Source organism: Lissotriton helveticus, chromosome 8, assembly GCF_964261635.1.
Source record: "Lissotriton helveticus chromosome 8, aLisHel1.1, whole genome shotgun sequence".
In the NCBI taxonomy this organism is placed as follows: domain Eukaryota; kingdom Metazoa; phylum Chordata; class Amphibia; order Caudata; family Salamandridae; genus Lissotriton; species Lissotriton helveticus.
Window position 1 is genome coordinate 1,667,005,254 of NC_136069.1, and position 22,656 is coordinate 1,667,027,909.

The 22,656-nt window shown below is 43.1% G+C and overlaps 1 protein-coding gene across 5 annotated transcripts in view; it reads left to right on the top strand.

Annotated features, from left to right (window-relative positions):
* LOC144773613 (transient receptor potential cation channel subfamily M member 2-like) overlaps positions 1 to 22,656 on the top strand; it is a 1,994,366-nt gene that overhangs the window by 1,333,861 nt on the left and 637,849 nt on the right. For all 5 annotated transcript variants that reach the window (XR_013600026.1, XR_013600027.1, XM_078658754.1 and 2 more), the window contains one exon: positions 8,649 to 8,830. Coding sequence is in view for 3 of the 5 variants with exons in the window: in XM_078658754.1 (XP_078514880.1) it covers positions 8,649 to 8,830 (182 nt within the window). In the remaining 2 variants the exon portion in view is untranslated. The remainder of the gene's footprint in view (positions 1 to 8,648; positions 8,831 to 22,656) is intronic.

The window sequence follows — 22,656 nt, forward strand, 5'->3', positions numbered from 1 at the left end:
AATGGCATCTTCACTCGGAGGTGGTGCAAGGTCTCTTTCAGCAGTTGGGAGAGCCTTGGTTAGATCTGTTTGTCACCGAAGAGAACCCTCAATGTCAGCAGTTCTGCGCATTAGCGTTTCCAGGGTGACACTAGCTCTGCAACACCTTTCGGCGCAAGTGGAATTGCGGCCTCCTGTACGCCTTTCTGCCTATACCACTTCTACCCGGAGTGCTGAAAAAAGATGAAGGGTGACTGGGCCCAAGTTATTTTTGTAGCTCTGGACTGGGCACGAATAGTCTGGTATCCCGAGCTCTTGAGCATGGCCATCAATCCACCGATCAGTGTGCCTTTTATTAGGATCTTCTGTCGCAGTAGCAGGAGACGGTCCTCCACCTGAACCTGCCCATCCTCCACCTCCTTGCATGGAGATTGAGTGGTGACCGTTTACAGCTTTCAACCTTCTACCGCCAGCCGTCTCTCCACTAAAACAGTATACACCTGTAGATAGAACTTGTTTGTGGCATAGTGCACAGCAAAGGCTGTGGATCCCCTTTCTTCCCCTCTTTCAGAGGTTCTTCTCTTCATTCTATCTTTGGCCCAGCAGGGCTTTTCTCCGGGCACTCTTAAAGGCTATCTTTCAGCCATCTAGGGCTTTCTTTGCCTTCCTGAGCAGCCTTCTTTTTTCAAGTCCCCATTTGTAAATAGATTTCTAAAGGGCAATATTCATCCATTTCCTCCTTCTCCTTTCGTAATGCCCCAATGGGACTTAAATCTTGTCCTTACTTATCTTATGTGTGCTCCCTTCGAGCCACTACATAATTGTCCTTTTTGCTTTCTTACTTTAAAGACCACTTTCATGCTTGCCATCACCTCTACCCGCTTCAGGCTTTGTCCTCCAAGCCTCCCTTCCTTGCTGTTCATCCAGAAAAAGTGGTCCTTTGCACTAGACCCTCTTTTCTGCCCAAAGTGGTTACCTCTTTCCACATAGGTCAGACCATCACATTGCCCACCTTCTTCTTGCCCCCGCTCCCTTCCAAACAGGAGGAGAGACTCATCGTTTGTTCCCAAAACGTGCGCTGTCCTTGTACCGTGACAACACTAAAGATTTCCGGGTGGACAATCAACTCTTCCTGGGTTATGTGGGCGCCAAGAAAGGTTGTACCGTGCACAAACGTACCATCTCTCGATGGGTTGTCCTATGCATAAAAATCTGCTATTCTTTGGCAAAACAGGAACCCCCAGTAGGTCTGCGCGCCCACTCTACCAGGGCGACTGTAACTACTACTGCTTTGGGACGTGGAATTCAGCTGATTGACATCTGCCAGGCAGCCACGTGCACATCCTTGCACGTGTTCACCAAACATTTTTCTGAATAGCCAAGCCCAGAGAGATGGCTTTTTGGGCTGTTTTGTTCTCCAGGACTCTCTGGTGTGAAGTTAGTTTGCAGACCCACCTCCGGGGTGCCATTGCTGGGGTGTTTATTCTATAACTAATGGTTTCTTTCTGATGAACAAGTTACTTACATTCAGTAACGTTGTATCTTTAAGAGACATACATTAGTTCTACTAACTGACTGCTAGGGATAGGAACTCCCTTCCAGGGCTCTAGTTATGTGCACCAGTGGTCAGTGTCTTGCATGGCTCTGCGCTTCTGGCGTGGAAAGTCGTGTGAGAACTGACTTCAGCATGCAGGGGCAGCATCTAATTAGACACCGACACCATCTATCGACATGCAGGTGTACTGCTACAGAAACTTTCTTGGATCCAGTCTAATGCCTGGGGTAATTCTAAGGTAAGGAATCTATTAATGTATGTATCTTACAGATACATTGTTACTGAAGGTAAGTAACTTGTTCTTTAGGGCTGAGGGACTCACACCACTCTCCATGACCCGTTATCGGCTCCGAGGACCCCATATCCCAGTCGCACTTCTTTAAATAAATGTGTGGATACCTGCGGCATGCCATCCTGAGCCTTGTACCCGGGACCCCAGCCCCTAGGGCCACACTTATAAATAAACGGGAGGTGGGTGCACATGGTTCACGTCCCCGGGCCGGTTTGGGACCCGGGACCCCATCGCTCAGGACCCACATAATTTTTAGGAGGGGTACGCAACCCTACTTCCCGGGCCAATTTCTGCCCCAGTAACCCAATCCCCTGAAACCCATGCATCGCCTCAACTGCGTCCGGCATCCTTGACACCAGCCTTCTCATTAAAAGGCCCGTTGACAGGATCCTCGATGTTGACTCATCTGGACTTCGCACCACAGACTCACTGCATCGCAGAACCATCGCTGTGCCTCAGCTGCGCAATGCATCTTCTACAATAATCCATGCAACGCTCCATAAACTGGATTTAGGGCCTTCTTGATCCCTGTAGCTGACCTGTGATCCATCGATGTTGGCCTGAACGTTTGACTTTGTCCCAGTCCAGCACGACCAGGTATCCCCAATAGCGCTATGTGGTTTTTGATGCGATTTTCCTCTTAAAACTTTAAAATTCAACATTTCAAGTTCTTCTAATTGGATTTTAGTTTTTTTTTTTAACCTGGTGTTGAATCATTTTGTGTGGTGTTTTCACTGTTTTACTGTTTGAAGTGTTACACAACACTTTACATATTGCCCCTAAAGTTAAGCTGGGCTGCTCTGTGCCAAGCTACTAGAGGGTGGACACAGGTTAATTTAGAGTGGGCTTGTGCCTTTTCCTGACTAGGATTGTGGTTACGGCTTGACCAGGGCTTATACCTCAGTCAACCAGGAACCCAGATTCTACCAACACCAAACTGTCAGTCGGACACCATATTGCTTGGAGGCCCATAAACACATGTGGAGGGCCTCATGGTTCATAGTTGAAGCCCACCCTCTTCAACTCATACATGATTTCTGTGGCCAGCGTCATCCATGTACACGACTTTAACATCCTCGCCTACACCAATGACATGTAGCTCATATTCTCCCTCTCGGATAAGACCCCCAACACAAGAAACAATATCAATGCCTGAATGAACGAATTTGCTAGATTGATAAAAGCCATCTGTCTCAAGTTTAACACTGATAAGACAAAAGTAGTGATCTTCTGCAAGAACACCTCTCATAGGTCTCAAATTGGTGGCTGGCTGAATTCAGACGCACACCCAGCATGCAAGCTACGAGCCTCAGAGTAATCATCGACAGCAAACTGGACATGACCAGACAAGTCATCTCCATCACTGCATCCTGCGTTCACAACCTGAAGATGCTTAGAAAGAATTTCAGATGGCCTCCAAGCAACATTAGAAAAGCTGTCACTCACACCACAGTCACCAGCAAGTTGGACTATGGGAATACCCTCTATGCTGGGTTCACCAAGCAACGCACTGAAAGAAACTATTCAGAACTTAGCAGTGAAACTCATCCTTCAACTCCCACACAGAAGTCTCCTCACACCACACCTCAGGGAGCCCAACTCGCTCCTGATATTCCAACATGCTCATTTGAAACTCCCCAAACATAGATTCATGGCACTGTACAAATGAGGCCCCACCTACCTGAACCATTGCCTCTCCTTCCACCAGCCATCCAGGCAACTGCGCCTGCAGCACTTACTTGTACACATCCCACACATACACAGAACTAGATAAGGAGGATGGGTGTTCTCATACATTACTCCTAAAGTGTAGAACGGCCTCCCACTCCTCATTAGAGCCTTGTACTATTTTCCTTAATTCCTCAAGAAGATGAAGACCTGGCTTTTCAATTAACCAATGTACCATAGGCAGGGCTAGGCACACACACCTGCTTCGAGCCAGGTTACCCTCACAGCTGATAATTCGCTTTACAAATACACATAGCACAAATAAATTCAGCACAAAATAGGTTCTTTTTTAAAGCGTAATAGAAAAGTCACTAATCAGGCATAGTTACCTCCCGAACGTAAGGCTAATGACCCTTGGGCCTTGCCACCTCATATAAAAGACATTAAGGCAAATTTTCAGTCATACTCTTATATTCTTTGTAAACCTATGACATTTCCTGATGGTCAGATTAAATTAATGTTTGGCTTATGTGAATTTGCATATGAATGCTGCCAATAGGAGTAGTCCATTAATAGAAACCAATGATCCTTTGTCATGTATTTCTTGTCCTCCTCTTGCGAATTTGAAAGTTGTTCGATAAGAAATCAAACAATGAGTTGTTGAATTTAAAAAGGTTATCAAGATTTAGAAAATTGCTTAACGACTTTTAATCATTTAGTAGTTGCGTCTGGTTGGCCTGATGAAAAAAAGATCTAATGTGTTTTACCAATGGTTATGGAGGAAATTAAATGATGTATTAGCACGGTTAGTCAATCCTCCATTGAAGTGTAAGGAGCCCATAGATTTATTGGTACAATTAGATCATTGTTTGGCTGCGTGCTGTTCAGAGAAAAGGAAGACAGATTCTCAAAGTTTGCTACTTCTTTGTAGAATAGAAGAGAACAGAAATTCTAAAGTTCCTGAGCCCTTGAAAATTAAGCTGTGTTAAACGTTCACTCGTAAAAGACGTAAAGGAAAGAAGACATACATAAGTTGTATTGTGGTAGTTTCTAGTACTTTCCATCCTTGCATCCTTCTAGTCCTCATCCGTTAGATCCCCAAAATCCCTCTCCCAGGCCACCAGCAGAGAGGTGACAATAGTGCAATAAATCAACAATATTTGTTTGCATCCATCTTAGCCTATCAGTAGTCTGGCATCTAAGGGTTGAACTGGAACCAAATCTGCAGCTGGTCAATTTCGACCATGTGGGCCCCTGTCATTGCATCCCCCAATGTTGACATACCTATTAGATCCCAACTCAGAATCCCTCGAAAGCTGTAACATATGTGAGCATGGCACCTACCCAAAGCAGAGTCCTGTTAGTTAATTGTTTGTGTCATCCAAGGTCTCTAAGTGTCACTCCCCAGTTTTCCAATTCCCACCTCATCACAGGGAGAAGCAAGCGCGGTATATCGCCCCCATAAAGGCAATGAACGAAGTGCACCATAGCCATAACCCATCTTTCGGTTGAAAATGTATCATCCAACTGTTGGAAAGTTTGGATAATCAAGTGATGACCTTTGGACTCTCTTTAATCTCGTTAATTGTTTTATTGATGAAGTCCTTAGATGATTTTCGGATGTGTTTTGTATAGTCTGTTTAGATGGATTTGGGATTTATTCCCATTACTTCAAGACACATACACAGCATCTTAAAGCAGTGCTGTAGAGGTTCAGAGAAGAATATAATTTCTCTTAAAATGGATGTGTGTATTTCCTGCCACTTCCACATAATTTCTCAGGCATAGAATTTGTCCTCAAGGTGTGTAAATGGTTGAGAATAAAAAATGCTATTATATACTGCAGCGGCCTACATCTGCAGAAGTAGTACAAAGTTTCCTAGGTTTTGCAATTTTTCATTAAAGTTTCTTTCATTTATTCTCTGAGAATGTCAGACCAATTATTATTCTTATCCTCAAATGAGTTATCTTAGCATGGTGCAAAAAGGTTTGCCAGCCTTTTTTTATACAAAGATGTCTATAGTGCCCCTGCTTTACAGCACCCAACTGCAGAACACTAAATGTATGTAGCAATAGATATATCATGTCATGCTATGGGAGGAGTGTTGTCCCAGAGAAATTGTGTGACATGAAGGGTGCATCAAGTGCCCTACTTATTTCATATATTCTCCAGCATAGTTAAATTACACCATTAAAAACTATGAAATGTTAGCAATAAATAGATTTTTTGAGGAGTGGAGACACTATTGTGAACAAAAATTGTTGATGGCTAACTTGGTTTATAGATGATAAGTAGTACATTCAGACATGTTTTATTTGTGCTTGGATTATTAGTTAACACCGAAGACCTATGGGGCTTAAGAGACGATTGCTTATACCAACTAAGCCTTGGTATACAGTCTATGGACTTTGTGATAGAGTTACTCAAAAATCGAAATTGTTTAGTAATTCAATTAGTTCTTGATCATCTGACACATTAATTGGGTTTCCCTCTTTTAGGAAGTTAGCACATATTTTGACATAATTGAATCTATTTCTATGGAATCCCATAGGCTTTTATAAATTACTGGTGTTGCCAGTTTACTTCAAATTCTGGTTTGAATGAACGTGTTGAGCAGTATTTGAGAAATCCAGCATCATTGCAAATAGGAGATTGTAGTAAGATGGTGTGGTTAGCAGCATTACCATATAGGAACACTGAGCATTCTGCTACAGGGATGTTATGTTGCCCTTGTATTGAATGTAGAGTCATCAGCCTTGAATTATAACATTGGATTTACTCTCTCCTTCATCAATGTTGTCTGTAAAATAACAATTAGATAAACTTCTAGAAATGAAAAAGTCAGTTCAAACATATATAGAGAAAGAAAGTTAAGGATAAATGTAACATGTACAATGGGTGAAAAGTCTGGGTACACAATTGCAATCCACGTGTATTGTTTCATTTACCATTAATCTTATTGTGAATCATGAAACTGTATGTTAAATTTGCCCCAGTCCATGAAACCTCATCTTGTGTTTCATGTATATGTGTTGTGAAGAAAACATCATGCTATAACTACTGCACCAGTTCAGAATAATACTGAAAATGAATATGAAGTACATGCTATTTTGGATGCCCAAATTGTTAGAAAACACTGAGATGCAAGTAAATAGGGCTGACTCCAAAGCTTGGTGTGCAAAGACAGTCAATTTCAGCTGATCAGAGGAGAATTAAACTTAATGTATTGCATTCGCCAGGACACTTGTGAGATGAGTCTCTTTCACAATAAGACATACTAATTTGGCCATTATGTTAAAATGTGTAGCAAGATAACAGGTGGTTACTTTGTCCCTCTGTGGATATAGAAAATATAGAATTGGGTTTTTCAGTAGGTAAACAACAACATGATGTCTGCCCAGTGCAGGTAGACTCACCTACAACAGATAAAAGAATAGATAATTTTGGAAGACAGGACCTTTCAGATCTTTGAGGACGAATATACATCTGCCAGGGCTCCTTACTGAGACCTCCTGCTCTGTTTATTGGTCTACCTATGATGCCTCTTGCTGACATCGTCCTCTCTTTTGGGATCTCAATTATGTCTTATGCGGATGATACACAACTGGTCTTTTCCCTTTCCCAGAGTCGTAGTTCCGCATCCTACTCAATAGGCCGCTGTGTAGAGACTGTTGCCAAGTGGATGAAGAGCTCCTGTCTCAAATTAAACTGAGAAGAAACGGTGCAATGATCCTAGGCAACAGTCCCAATCCATACTTTAATTTGGGCTGGCCAAGCTGCCTAGGTCTCCCCTGCTCCAAGGGCTGGATAAATCTCTTACATTTGACTCCCAAGCTGTAAAACCTGCCGTTACTTGCTACAGTATTCTGATGTTGTTGCACAAAATTCTCCCTCTTACCTCAAAATGGCAGGTAGCCCAGGCTTTCATTCTCTCTAACATGGGCTTCAGCAATTCACTTTATTTGGGAGCACCCTTAGCCACACTAAAGAAATTGCAGAATCTGCCACTCGGATGCTGCACAACATACAGAGACCTCAGTCTGCCCGACAAGCACTACGCATCCTCCACTGGCGGTCTGTGGCTGAGAGGATTACATTTAAGTTGATCTGCACTGCCCATAGGGCAGTTCATAATAAAGGGCCTTCGATCACTCGCTCACATTTATCCTTCTACACACCCAGGATTTTGCTGCTCTTCTAAACCCTAGTTGGCTATGATCCCTGTCATTAAGAGAGTAAAACATGTAGGGTGCGCTTTTTTCATATAATGTGGAACAACCTCACTTTTTCTTTTTGGTCAGTCAAAAAGGAACTTGCTTTCTGGTAATCACTGAAAACCTGGCCTTTCCGGAATGGCTCTCTGTAATTTCCTCTTTAAGTACCGCACTTCCTTCACTGGGATGTATACAGGCATACAAGTGCTCAGAATAGGATAGAATAGATAATCTAAGTAATGGATAGTACCGATAGTCCAAGAATGTTTCTGCACTCTGCCTAAATCTACTTTATGTCCCTGTTGCCCTTCTCTTGTTTGTTCCTGCTCTCTTTTGCGTTACTTTCCATGCTTTTCCAGATATCTTTGCTTGCTCTGTTTTCAGCTCTCCCTCTATTTCTACTGTGTACATTTCTACTTCTAATCACTTTTTTTGCCTCTTGAGGGTTCTAGCATTTATGGGTTTCCTGCTTTTCTTTTGTCTGGCTTCTTCTCATTGCTGTTATAATCACTTGTTATAGTCAAGAGACAACCCATGTAGCAAATGCATCGTTCCTTTAGAAAAAGTAGTTGTAATATTAGAGAATACCTATGTCACTTAGTTTTATTTTCCATGTCTTAGTCCTGTTTCTCTTGATACATCTCTTATATCTTCTACCTCTCAAATATTTGTGCTGTTACTTTCACAGACCGTCTGTAACTGTATGCTGTATCCTGTTTGTGATGTCTAGGTTGGTTCTGCAACATCTGCTTCTCAGTTTGATACTATTTATGTTATTCTATTTCTTTGCTTTGTCTCGCCATGGGTTCTTGATTGTAGGTTCTTATTCCCGTCTTTTATTCAGTTTCAGGCTTCTTGTTGTGCTTTTCTCCCTTTTTATTCTTCTCTACTTGTTACACTGTCTCATGTTTTTATAAGTGTCATTTTGCTTTTTTTCAGTAATACATTTGCAGAGGTGGAAGATCACACAGATGAGGTCTGGAGGTTTCAGCGTTATACCCTGATTACGGATTACCACAACAGACCCTTTGCTCCACCTCCATTCATTATCTTTTGTCATTTGTATATTTTTATTCGATACATCTGCAGACTACATCCTTCAAAAGGCAGAATACAGCTCTGTAAGTACAGATTTCTTAACCAGTGTCAAATTCCCTGTGAGCATTTCTATGATTCATATGACTTTTATGAGAGTTGTATTATTTTAGCAGGTTTCTTTTAGTAAAGTTCAGTATTTTAAATTGTTATGGCAAAGTCCTGTCACTGAAGACGTTTTGGAATAATGACTGGACTGCGTTAGTGGTCCGTGGGAAGTGTGAGAGTATTTTGGTTCCATTGATCAGGCTGACTGAAACAGTGGAGGTCAAGGCAAGTGTCAGGTGGTTCCGATTATCATAGTGGCGGATGCAGGTGTTGTGGTGGTTGTTGAACCATAGCACTGCAGCACTTCAGACCACCTGAGGACAGGTGTTGGGGATGTGGTACATGTTTATTGGGTGGTCGTTCCAGAGTTTGTTGGACATGATTAAGAATGATCTTCTGTCTAGATGAGTGTGTCATAAATGTTGAAGCACAGGAAGATGGTTGGAGCCCCACAAATGTCATGTTGGTACATTGTGGGATAGTTACTGCCTAAGCATGTCCATTCTAGTCCAAAGCAAGTGCTGAGTAGTATGGAAAGTCCACTCTTTTAGCCTTTTAAAGCAATTTCGTAAGTTATTATCTGAAGAGATATGTTTTTTGAAGTGAGACAAACCCCTCTTGTATAGTTTTGCATGTTCCAGGGAGGTCTAGTAACTTGGTCTTAAGATAAGACCTTGGCGCAGCACATTTGCACAGTGGTTTTGCTAAATACCTATGACAAGTAGTGATAACATAAATTGGCAAAAAGTTAGAGTAAAATAAATGAAGATGAGTCTTGTTAAATAGTGATGATGTAATTCTGATGCATGCATCTTGCACACAGATTTCTCAATTTAGGAATACTCCTTTCAGGCTTCAAACTGCTTCCACAGCCCCTTTGGTTGCTGACCAACTATATGGCCATCCGTACATACTTTTGCAAAGCACTACAGCCTCGCTTATCAGGCATGCATCATGGGCTCTTTGCCCAGGCAGTGCTGCATGAGTTCTGGGTTTTTACCAGCAGTTTCACCTGCCAGTGAGCCTTTGTTGAGGATTCTGTGAGAAAATGTCTCCATTACAAAAAGCTGCTTACCTTCGATAACAATACTTCTAGTTGGTACATAATCTTCCCACAGCTTCCTCATAACAAGGTGTGCAAATGTTCATGCTCTATTTGTCACAGTCTTTGTTCTCTCCGCTCCTTTCTGCATGCCTCAATGAGGAGCCGAACAAAATCAGGAACTGACATCAGCATACCTGGCAGCAACAGATATAATCCAATGACATCCCGCCTGGAAGAGGAGATGAGGTTGGAGCTGCATGGAACCACCATCTTGCACTGGAGAGTCAGTGCTGGGAAAAAGGGTTTTATACCATTCTGAAGCCTAGAGGGAGTATTTATAAAATGAGAAATCAGTAGGAAAATTAAATATCCATCAGAAATAATGTCACCGAAGGTGAGTAACTTATTCTTTAGGCAATGTTTCACAGTCTGGAAATAGCAGCAGTGTTGGAACCGGGGTGAGGATGCCAGGGAAAGGAGATGGTGCCAGGGAGCTGAATTCAGATTAGGATCTGGATGCAGATTAAGCTTTGTGTGTTTTTGGGCCACCCCTTGGTCTGCAGGTTGATCTTCAGGTGCGTTTGGGCCATCAGCTGTGCATAATGAGCACAAATTATCAAATCTGAGCTTGTTATTGAAGAGGATGAAGAGGAGATGGTTGCTATTTGCAGTAAGGCGCAAGAGTCAGTACTGCAGGAGAAAGAATATAATTTGTGTCCTGCCCCTGAAAAAAGAGGTAATGTAGTGTAGTGTAGTTCCTATATTCCCATAGGCTCTGCGCATTGGAATAATATATCCTGTAGTTTAGACGTAGGACTGAGGTCGACTAGGTCTCTACCGAATATATTAAACTTAATTGTGAGTGCCAGCTAGCTCAGAGGTCACTTCTCGAATTCACAAGAAGGGATTAGTTTCAGACAACCGCATAAACATGACAACTTTGTTTCCCAAGAATAAGAAATCAATCTCTAGAGTCGCGGAAACAATAGATAGGTATTTTACTCAGTCAATCGTGCATGCTTCGTTTCACCAGAGGTGCTGAGAAATAGAAATAGAGAGACGGGTGTTTTCAATAAAAAGTATTCATTGAACAGTCTTCTTTCTCAAGCATAAGAAATGTACTGCTACAATCGTAATACTGGTTATAAAGTACAAAGCATATAATGCAAAAAGTATTATAAAGTAGTACTGTAAAAGCATGGTATGGTTTCTAAGCCATATAAAATAACATATAATAAGTAAAATACATACAGTGATGAAGAATGACTAAAATTACCCAACTGGTGCTTCTAAAATACGCCTACCCCGGTGTATCTAACCTAAGTCTAGTACAAGGGAAGAAGTAAGTGAGGTGTAGCTTAAGTTTTAGTATTCTTTGCCAAGACTCTATTCCAAGAATTCTCTAAGGGTCTAATCAGCTCCGTACCTTGGTTTTAGAATGAAGGAGGTCTTGTATCTCTCTCTCAGGACTCTATTTCCCAGCAACCCGCAAGGGTAGGTTGGAAACACTAGATTTCTCGGCAAGAGAAAAGACAGCGTCTCTCAGTGCGTCAGCTGGAGGGTCGGCTTCCTTCGGCACTTGCTGCTGCAGGGCGCGTCGGGCAAGTAGATAGTCGAACTGCTCCAAACCACCGTGTATTTGTCTGGGCAAATGTAGGCATGTTTATACCTTGAAGGTGCCAAGTTTGACGTATGATTGGACATAATAACGTCATCAAAGACTCAGTTCTTTGAAAACTCCATGATTTCCTAGATAAATTGGTATTCAGGCAAGGGATAGTCCCTAGCTGCTGATGGCGGGGTTTTCCAAGAAATCGTTGTTGATTCTCGGAACTTAGTGGAAGTAGCCATGCCGTATTTGGTCTGCATAGGCTCAGTCTAAATATGGTAATGATTACTATGCCTATATAAGGATCGGGTAATTTATACCTATATATGGGCATGAATCTGGAAAATTACACTAGGGTCCTAGATTCCTACACAACACCCACTCCACGATATTAAGTTCAATAAAACTTAATGTATAAGCACTGAAGATATCTAAGGCAAGTGTTTACAATCCCACCCAATATAGAAATTGCATTTGAAAGGTTTGTTCACGTGAAATGAGTATAAACTGTATGAAAAAATAGGTCTGAACTGATATGAAGCATAGTATGAGAGCATACATTACAACATTTATGAAAGACGAAATTACATTCATGAAATGTCTCTTTAAGGTACAGAAAATAAAATCGAGACTATCCCATAGCATATTTAAACTGTTTCGTTTTTTAGGACAAGGCCAAATATTGTCATTAGGAAGTTTTCAAAAGAAATCTTGTTCTACTTTAAGCAGATTACTCTGTGCCAACAAGTTCTATTTTGGAAAAAGTTCAAATTTGTTAGACTTTTTTTTTCAAAAAACGAAGGCCGAATTTCAGAGTTCAGGGGACGCTGTGTGAATTATTCAAAAGTTATTCTTGGTGTCAGGAGAAAACATCAGATCGTCTAGGCTGGCAAAAAAAAATGTCTACCATAGTAGGCGAAAGTAGAACCACTTCAGTTAGCAGGTCAAATGTGCATAGATGAGAATCATCGCCGTCAGCGTTTGATGCATTAGCAATGTCCGCAGTAGGTGGTACCCGTGCGCCTGTAGTATCACGTATCTCACCCTCAGTTAGACTTGCTGGTGAGACCTCAATGAATGCCGTCATCAGAATGGGCAGCCGTTGGGGGCAACACGATGAATGAGTCGTTACCGGACCTAGCAAAGGGTCAACATCCAATGGCAGGACTGATAGGAGTGCAAGACAAACGTCCAACACGCATTCTTCTCCGCAAAGCAGGCATCGCAGAACAGGTAAGATGCAATCTTGCCAGATTGGTTTGAACGAACCAAGTTGTGTTCAGATCCCTTAAACGAGCCAAGCCAAGAATCTGTGTAATTCTCTCATATTACCTCATGGCAAGGAGGGCTTTTTCCATGGTAGTATGGGTATTGCTTGTCACTGGACTTGCCATAGCGGAGCAGAAGGAATAAAAACAGAATTCCTGCTATGAGTCCCAAGATGAGAGGCATGCCGCCGAACACAGAGTGCACGAAATTTGGAAAAATGCTGAGGACTGCTTCAAATGGTGCAAACAGTCCCGGAAAAAGTGTCTTAAATACATGTGCAATGCCTCTGGTATCAGATATATTTAAGACTTGACTTAACATTTCTGCGAAATGTACTGGGCAGTATGTTGATAATAATGCTTGTATCTCTGCAGAAGTCATTGCAACTTGCAGATCATATGTTTCTCTAGACGAGGTCAGTGGCACATTTTTTTGTAAAAGAATTACTTTCATTCTGCTTAAAGTATTGTAACGACTGTGTTCTCAGACCAAGCAGACTACCAACCGTAGCTAACCCAGTCGTCACGTAACCACACTCTTCTCAGGCCGCTATTTACAAGATATCTAGAAGACTCACCTGAGAAGGTGAAAAGAAGCTATTTACAAGCCTGTACAATCAAAGATAGCACTAACATCTAATGGATTCCGTATCTTATCCTATAATTACCTCATCTTATATTCTTTATAGTCTCCCGACTTTTATCTTTAACGTCACCCGGCGATTCTTTATAGTCTCCCGACTTTTATCTTTAACGTCACCCGACGATTCTTTATAGTCTCCCGACTTTTATCTTTAACGTCACCCGACGATTCTTTAACATCTCCCGACGATCTACACTAATGGGGGTTCACCTTTATAAGTTATTTCCCAAATGAAATTCACACTCTCCCCCATCTCAGTTACGTTTTCAGAAGGGCATATCCCATCCTTCTGTATGTCAGCACCTGGTTAAAAGGAAAGGTTAATCTCATTCATAAAAACAACATTCAAAGATATTTATCATCTTTATTCTAAAATTAAGCATGACAGAATGAGCCAAACAAACATGATTTAGCTTAGTCGCTACCTATAACCTAAAAGGGGGCAAAATAAGTGATTAGATGAATTCTACACTAACTCAGAACGCCTCACCTTGGACGTGCGTCTTTCCATCTCAGCAGCGGAGCTGAACCCTCTCCCTCTCGCGCTTTGTCTTCAGTATGCTCGGGACTCTGCTCTCCCTCTATGGCTCACGAATACAGGTCTGCACCGCTACGCCTCGTCTACGCTGCCATGGTTCCGAAATACTCGAACCCTCTTCTGGACTCAGTCTTTGCCATCTCTTCATCTGATCGAAATATGGTGATTCCAGGTAGCTGATTATTTCTTAAAAAAAAAAGAAAGAAAGCGACCATCACAAACTTAAGGTAGACTTTAAATTGTGTTTCCTCTATCGTGTAAACCTGAACTACCGAAGGAAATTTCAACGGTCTACCGTTCTCCTTGATTTATCTATCACTTTATACCCCTCCGTGTTGATTTTCTTTATCTACAACGAACCTGAGGGGCGAAGATAAATCATATTTGTTGCCACATCAAATATCTGAAACCATCGTTTCAGTGAAAAACGACATCTCTCACCGTTTTGTTGTTGTTTAAATGGCAGCTTAGCAACCCTCAAGGTTTGTCTCTCCTCCACGGCGGCATCCCGGTGTTCCACCCTCCTGTTGCATCATCCAGGAAGGAAACTCCGTGAAACGCAAAGCAGACGTCGACACGCTGTGACGTGAACACGCGTCCGCCATCTTGGATTTCTTCATAATAACGCTGCGCTCTTCACAACAACGCTGCACAAACTCTGAAGCCGATTCTTCTGTTTTACGCTGATCGGCACAGCTTGTTCATTTTTGGCGATTTTCTTTATGGTCACATGCTGATCCTGTCTTTGCTGATCAGCACAGCTTTCACCTTCTTGTCACATGCCGATTCGGTCTTCGCTGATCGGCACAGCAACGTCAGCTTCTATCTCTAGCTGTTTTTCTACACGTTTCTTGGTGTTTAAAGTGGTAAGCGCTTGCTCAAAATCCCTTTCACCAAAGACTTCCTCCTGAATCATACTGTGTCAAATTTTGAGTATTCAACAATATTTACATTTCATTGTATGGTTCTATCAACAGTATTTGAATAGATATTTTGACTTTACTGGTGAGTTATATATTTATTTCCGTTTGTGTTAAAAATACAGAACGTCACTGCTCCTCCTTTCTTCCTTTCTGAGCCAGGCGATCCCCCCATTCCGTGGCTCAAGTGGAAGAAAGTTTTTGCACATTACGCTAAAGTGTGTGGTACTTCTCTCAGTGCAGAGAGAAAGTCTTCCTTATTTATGCATTGTCTGGGCTCAGAAGGGCAAGACGTGTTTGAAAATCTTCCTGAATTATCTCTTACTGAAGCCAATGCTCTCAATGAATATGAAATTTGTATAAAAAAAATGGATCTGCATTACCTTCCGAAACTTAGCATGGTTTTAGAGCGGTTTCACTTTGGTAAGAGAATGCAAAAGCAGGATGAAACTATAGAACAATATGTTACTGCTCTTCGGAAACTTGCTTCCACGTGTTCCTTTGCTGGTACTTTAGATGAGAGACTTAGAGACCAGCTTATGCTTGGATCTTCTCTCGAAAAAGCAAAAGATAACTTATGGCAAAAGGACAATCCAACTCTACAAGAGGTAATCACGGCACTCAAATTACATGAACACTCCAACTCTTGTTCCGAAGTGATTCGTAAAAGTACCTCGGAAGAAAAGAAAAGCACTCCTGAGGTAAAAGAAATTAAAACTTCCTCAGTTGCTGGGTCTCAAAGATCATCTGTTCCTGAACTTGGTATCTCAAATGACAACAAAAATGCTAGCCTTGGCTCAAAGTCAACCAATTTTAAATGTTTTCGTTGTGGAAACATTGGTCACTTAGCCAATGCAAAAGATTGCCCTGGTTGCAAAACAACGTGTTCCATATATAAAAGAAGAGGTCATTTCACAAAATGTTGCAGGTCAAATAAGACGCAAAAGAAAGTGCGAGTAGTAGATATTTATGAGCCAGAACAAGTAGAATCGGTTGTGAGTCAAATATATACTGTTGGGATTGATGGTCCCATGGAAAAGGTATTTATTGATGAATGTTCTGTGAACATTTTGTTTGATTCAGGTGCAAGAATTACCTTGATACCTAGATTGTTTTTCGAAAAACATTTAATGAACAAAGTCAAACTTCTTAAACCAGACATTATTCCCAGGGGGTATGGTGGTAAAATTATTAATCTATTAGGCTACTTTGTTGGTACCATTGACTTCAAGGGCAGAGTTACAGCTGGGAAAATTTATGTTTCTATGAAGGGAGATTCCCTTATCAGTTGGGAACATCAAAGGGATCTCGGGGTATACCTGGATCCCAATCAGTCTCCTTCTGTGTGCTTGAGAGATCTTCCTCTTAGTGTAGCGGTGGTCTCAGATCATAGTGTTTGGGCCAAGAAATTTCCTGGTGTTTTTTCAAAAGAACTAGGATGTCTTAAAAAATATTTGCATTTAATAAAATTAAGACAAAACTCTGTTCCTATAGTAGCTAAAGTGAGAAATGTTCCGTTTTTGGTTCGGGACAAAATGAAAGCTGAATTAGATAAACTTAAAAGGAATGGTGTGATTGAAGAGGTTGAAGGTACAGAATGGGTTTCTCCGGTGGTGATGGTTCGGAAAGCCAATGGCGAGGCAAGATTATGTATTGATATGAGAGAGTTAAATAAGGTGGTGATAGTTGATCACTATCCTCTACCAAATATTACTGAAATGTTGTCTTCATTAGGTGGTGCCACTCATTTTTCTACATTAGATCTTTCCTCCGCCTACCATCAGATTAGATTACATCCATCTTGTTAGGAGCACATGACCTTTATCACTCCCTTTGGGACCTATACATTTCTAAGGATGCTTTTTGGCTTAATATCAGCTGCCTCGGTCTTTCAGAGAGTGATGGAGAGTATTTTAGATGGCTTAGGTGAAGTTAAGGTTTACCAAGACGACATTTTGGTTCATGGCATTGACCGCAAAGAACACGATGACAGGTTGTGCACAGTTTTAGACAGGTTGCAAGACGCTGGACTCACCCTTAGATTGGATAAGCGCAAACTGGATGTGGAAAATATTGAATATCTTGGGCATCTAGTTTCAGGCGCAGGTATCAAACCAAAACCCTCGTTGGTGGAAGCCATTTCCAACCTTAAATATCCTAGCAGTAAAGATGAACTAGTCAAATTCCTTGGAATGGCAGAGTTTTATAATAAGTTCGTTCCAGCTTTTGGCCAGAAAACAGAAAAGATGAGAAGTTTACTAAAAAAAAGGACAGGAATTTGTCTGGGATAAGAGTTGTTGTGAGGAGTATGATCATATTAATAGTTGTCTCAATCATGCTCAAGATTTTGCCAGCTTTGCAAAGGTATTGGAGCTGTTCTTTTACAAAAAGGGGAGAAGTGTGACAATACCATTCTTTTTATTTTGAGACCATTAAGGGGCGCTGAGAGCAATTATTCTGTAGTAGAAAAAGAAGCCCTAGCTGTTTTCTGGGCTGTTCACAAGTTAAAAAAATTTGTGTGGGGGAAAAGATTTTCTATCATTTCAGATCATAAACCCCTTAAGGAAGTTTTTGAGAAAAAAGGGATTGATTGCATCTCACACAGGATAAGAAGGTGGGTGGTCGCCTTGCAAGATTTTGAATTTTGTGTGGCATATCTACACAGTTCTAACAACATTTTAGCTGACTGCTTATCTAGACTCACAGGTGATACTATTTCTGAGCAACATGACGATTTTTCCTTTTGTAATGAGGATCTGTCAGAAGATCTAAAAGTATGCGCAGTCACGGAGGGTGTTATTACAGAGGATGAATGGATCAGTGAATTGAATTCTGATGCTGACCTTCAACACGTCTTGGGATATGTACGTAATGGTTGGTGTCAAAAGAAGGACTGTAATGAAACAATCAAGAGTTTCTGGTGTGTCAAAGATCAATTGTCTGAGCTAGATGGCCTCTTGGTGAGGTGCAGTAGACTTGTCCCTTCTGTCAAATTAAGACATAAAATTGTAGAAAATGCTCATGCCAGCCATATGGGTATTGCCAAAACCAAGACAAGAGTCAGGGAAGTTTATTGGTGGCCGGCCATGGATACTGAAATTGAAAGGATGGTGCGGGACTGCCCACAGTGTTCTATGAGTGATAAGATACCGAAATGTAGAACACAGCCCATGGTTATCAGGGAACAGTCTACAGGCCCATGGGTTGACATCTCCTTAGATATTCTAGGTCCTGTCAAAGTGAGTAGCCTGGACAAATATGTGATTGTTTGTGTAGACATGTTTTCTAGGTGGCCCTTTATTAAGATTGTGAATAAAATGGATTCTTCTTCTGTAGTTACTTTCTTAGATGAACTGTTTGCAAGTGAAGGTTTACCAAAATCTATTCTCACTGATAATGGTGTACAGTTCATCTCTGGTCTGTTTGAGAGTTTTCTAAATGAGAGAAGCATTATTCACAAGCGTGCCTCTGTGTATCATCCAGCGAGTAACGGTGTAGTGGAGAGGTTTATCAAGGTCCTGAAAGAGACCATGCAATTAGCCCTAGTTTCGAGTTATGATTGGGAGGAAGCTATTAAAAAAAGAAGGTGTGTGAATATAGATTCACTACACATTCCTCCACAGGTGTCTCGCCTTTTATTTTATTCAAGGGAAGGTCAGCTTGTACTCCGTTAAAACCGTCATGGATTTCTATAAAATTTGGCAGTCATGAAAGTCACAGGTTAGATTGGAAGGAGAAAGAGATGGAAAAAGTTGTTAAGAGGAAATGTGAGTATGATTTAAGGAAAGCTGTAAATAAAACTGTGGTGAGACTGGGAGACATGGTGAGAATTAGACTACCTGAGAGAAAATATGGTGTCTCTAAATTCAGTCAACCAATAAAAGTTATAAAGCTGTTAGATAATGCAGTTAGGACACAAGATCACAAGGTGTGGAATTTAAGTAGAGTGGTAGTGTGTCGCACAAACAATGGTGAAGAAGTGGTTACTGGTGCTTCCTCTATTCCTTCTATGTCTGGTAATCTTTCCATTCCCTCAACTTCTGGTAGGGTGAGAAGATCTACAAGGGAAAAATTTGCTCCTTCTCGCTTTATTGATTATAACTCTACTTAAAATGTAAGGTCTACAAGGGAAAGATTTCTTCTTTCTCGCTTTATTGATCATAGCTCTGTTTTTAAGTTTTATTGTGTATTTATTTTTGTTAATGTTATTGATAAGAGGGAGGTGCTGTGGCATCCTGTACCTTTATCTGCATGCTCATATTGTTCCATTATAGAATGTACTTATCTTAGAATGTATTACATAGTGAATGGTCAGTTACCTGCTGGACTTTGGAGGATGAGGTCTCAAGCTGTTGATATACAATAAACCACCTCCTGGTTATACCCCTGCCTTCCTGTACTCCTTTTAAGAACAATACTACACATGGTATAGCAGATTTCACTTTCTGTGATATTGTATGTCGGAATTGGAAAAGATAATGGGGGTTCTAGTGTATTTAGAACAGTACATGAAACACAATAATCATATGCCGAAAAATCTGAATGAATAAATTCAGGATGAACTTCAGATACATTGAAAAAGTGTAGAAGGGAAGCTGTCGAGATTGGGACAGCCACTAGGCACGTTGTGAGGAGATCTTTTACAGACCTCATAGATGCTAAGCAAAAAGGGGTTGAGTTAATAATTGTGCGTGCCAAATGCGTCCAAAGGTTAGTAGTGATGTCCCACGAAGCGATGGAACGACGTTCTCTGTCCATATCATTAATCCGGTCCAGGGCGCTCTCTTGACTCTCGGCGCAGCTGACCAAAGGGAGTCCAACAACGACACATCTGGCAGTAGCAATCCAGGCAATGAACTGCAATTCAAAGAACAGGCATTACTCATTCTCGCAGGTAACATTTATCAGCCGGGACTACATCCCAGCTTTCCTGCCCTGGTCTCATCACTAACACTGTGTTGTCAGATCCTGTTGCTATAATTTCGGCCTGTTCAGGGGGATTATTTGGCAACTGTACCCACACTCTGGCTCCAGGATTATCAGTTGAACCAAATCCACCGGTTCCACGCATTGTTTTTTTTTTAACTTTATTTTTCCAGCAAAATAAACAATACAGTTCCCCCCAACATTGGCATCAGTATAGATAGATACAGGTGTATACAGTTCACAGTCCTAGTATGGCTCCAACAGCTGCAGAGATAACAGGAGATACAAGATTTAAATCCTCGGGATACAATGCTAGTATAAACACTGACAATAAGTGACTTGTGCGCGGTCAATAGGGCATTACTCCACCACCAACTCTCCCTCCCCCCCTCCCGCCGCCCCTTCCTCAGGTCCCGATTCCTCGGAGGAGAACAATGCTGCACTAGTTGCATCGGAGTCGCTGTCAGCCGACCCCACAGCGCACATCATACGCCATGCAAGTAAGTCCTCCGGTAACCGTTCATCTCTACGTGTATGCTGCATGTGTGTTTCTTCAGCCAATGTCCATTCCCCCACATCCCGAAGCCACAGTGTCACGTCTGGCGCCCTTTGTCCCATCCAGGTAATAGCCACCCTCCTTCTAGCCAGTACCAAGAGCAGCTGTAGCATTTTATATGACAGATTCCTTTTCCTAGGTCTGGGGACCAGGGCTAACAAACAATGGAGCGGGGTTAGGTCAAGACTCAGACTCGTGACCTTCCGGATGTGTTCCACTACTACTCTCCAAAAGTCTCCTACCAGTGGGCACTCCCAGGCCAAATGGAGAAAGCCGGCTCCAACTGAACCACACCTAGGACAGGCATCCGATTTATCCGCAGCAATGCGGTGCAAAGCAACTGGGGTCATATAAGTGCGGTGCATGAAATTTAAATGGATCAGTTTAAAACGTGCATTACACGACACCTTCTTGGTAAGCGTTCCTATCCGCTTCCGCTGTCCCGGGTCTAAGCCAACCCCTAGATCCGCCTCCCATGCCGCCCAGGACGGGGATATCGGGGGGGCTGAGTCACATCTTAACGCCGTATATAACAGCGTTATCAGTCTCCGTCCTGTGCCGCACGATAGCAGGATATTCAGAGTATGGGACACTGGGGGCGCCTCAGGAAACTGTGGCCAGGTCGCTCCCGCCATGTCCTGCAGGCCTCTATAGTGAAGGTATTGACCCCCAGTAAGACTGAAGGCCTCCGTAGCTCTCTCCAGGGTCACGAAGGACTCGTCTGGATACAGGTCTGCCAAGGTGTCACAGCCGCCCTCACGCCATTCCCGAAACGACATGTGCTCCTCCATTAGTGTGACCGGTGCTAATATCCAGACAGGTAGCTCCCTATGAAAAGGGGCCCATCTCAGCACCCTTTCCACAACTCGTTGCCAAAGTCCCGCAGTGTGTCGGACAATGTACGGCAGCGCGTCATCCGCTCCTCTGCCACGCATTAGAGCCACTTGCAACGCCTTCTCATCTGCGCTACCAGCCAGGAGTCGCAACTACCAATTGTCCGTACCCGCGAACCAGCGCGCAGCAGGTAGAAGTTGGGCCGCGTAATAATATAAATCAAAGCGCGGGGCTTCCAGGCCCCCCTCCTCCCAGCGTCTGACCACCGTGCGCAAAGCAACTCTGCTGCGCCTGCCCGCCCACAGCAGGGAGGTGAGCATCATATTAAGCTTGTTGAAAATACAAGGGGAAGAGGACAGAGGGTGTTCTGAAGGATATACAATACTCTAGGCAGCATCACCATCTTCGAGATGGCCAACCGTCCCATGAGAGAGAGCGGAAGCGTATTCCAGAAGGCTACAGATTGTTGTAGGGAAGTAAGGACATGGTCGGCGTTCCGGGCAAGTAACTGTTCATCAGATACTGCCACCTGGATACCCAGATAGCGGAAGGCCTCCATCTCCCGCCGCAATCCCAGGGGCGGGAAACCCACGCTGGGGTCTTCACCGCATCCCGCAAGGGGAAAGATCAGGGACTTCTCAGGATTAAGGTGCAGCCCAGAAGCTGCACCAAAGCGCTCTAAGTGGCGTAACAGGAGCGGCAGCGACTCCCGAGGGGAGGTCAGGTAGAACAGCGCATCGTCCGCGTAAAGCGAGACCAAATGTACCCCATCTCCTACACGTATTCCCCAGGGCGCCATCTCCGCACGGAGTGACACCGCCAGGGCTCAATCGCCAGAGCAAATAGGAGCGGAGACAGGGGGCACCCCTGTCGGGTGCCCCTGCCCAACTGCCACTCCTCCGAGCGGGCCGCTCCAAGTCTGACCCTGGCTGTGGGTGCACTGTATAGCATACGGATCCAGGCGCAGAAAAGGGGCCCCACCCCCGCCAACCGGAGCACCTCCAACAGGTACCCCCAGCAAACCGTATCGAAGGCTTTAGCCAGGTCTATCGAGACCAGGACCTGAGGCTCCTCCCTGCTGCGCACTGCATGTAGAACGTGGTTCAGGCGCTGGAGATTCATGGCGGTATTGCGGCCCGGGATGAACCCGCACTGATCATGATGAACTAAGTGCGCCATATGTGGCGCCAGCCGGGTGGCCAAGATCTTAGTGAGGATTTTCGCGTCGGTATTGATTAAAGTAATTGGCCGGTAGGCCGCAGGGTCACAGCTATCCCCACCCGGTTTCAAGAGCATGCAGACTTCACCCTGCTGCATGGTGGGCGGGAGCATGGCACGCTCCAACGCCTCATGGTAAACCTGCAGGAGGTGAGGCGCGAGGGTATCCGCAAACGCCTGGTAAAACTCCGGGGGGAAACCGTCGCCACCCGGTGTCTTAGCCCTCGGCAGGGCGGCCAACGCCACC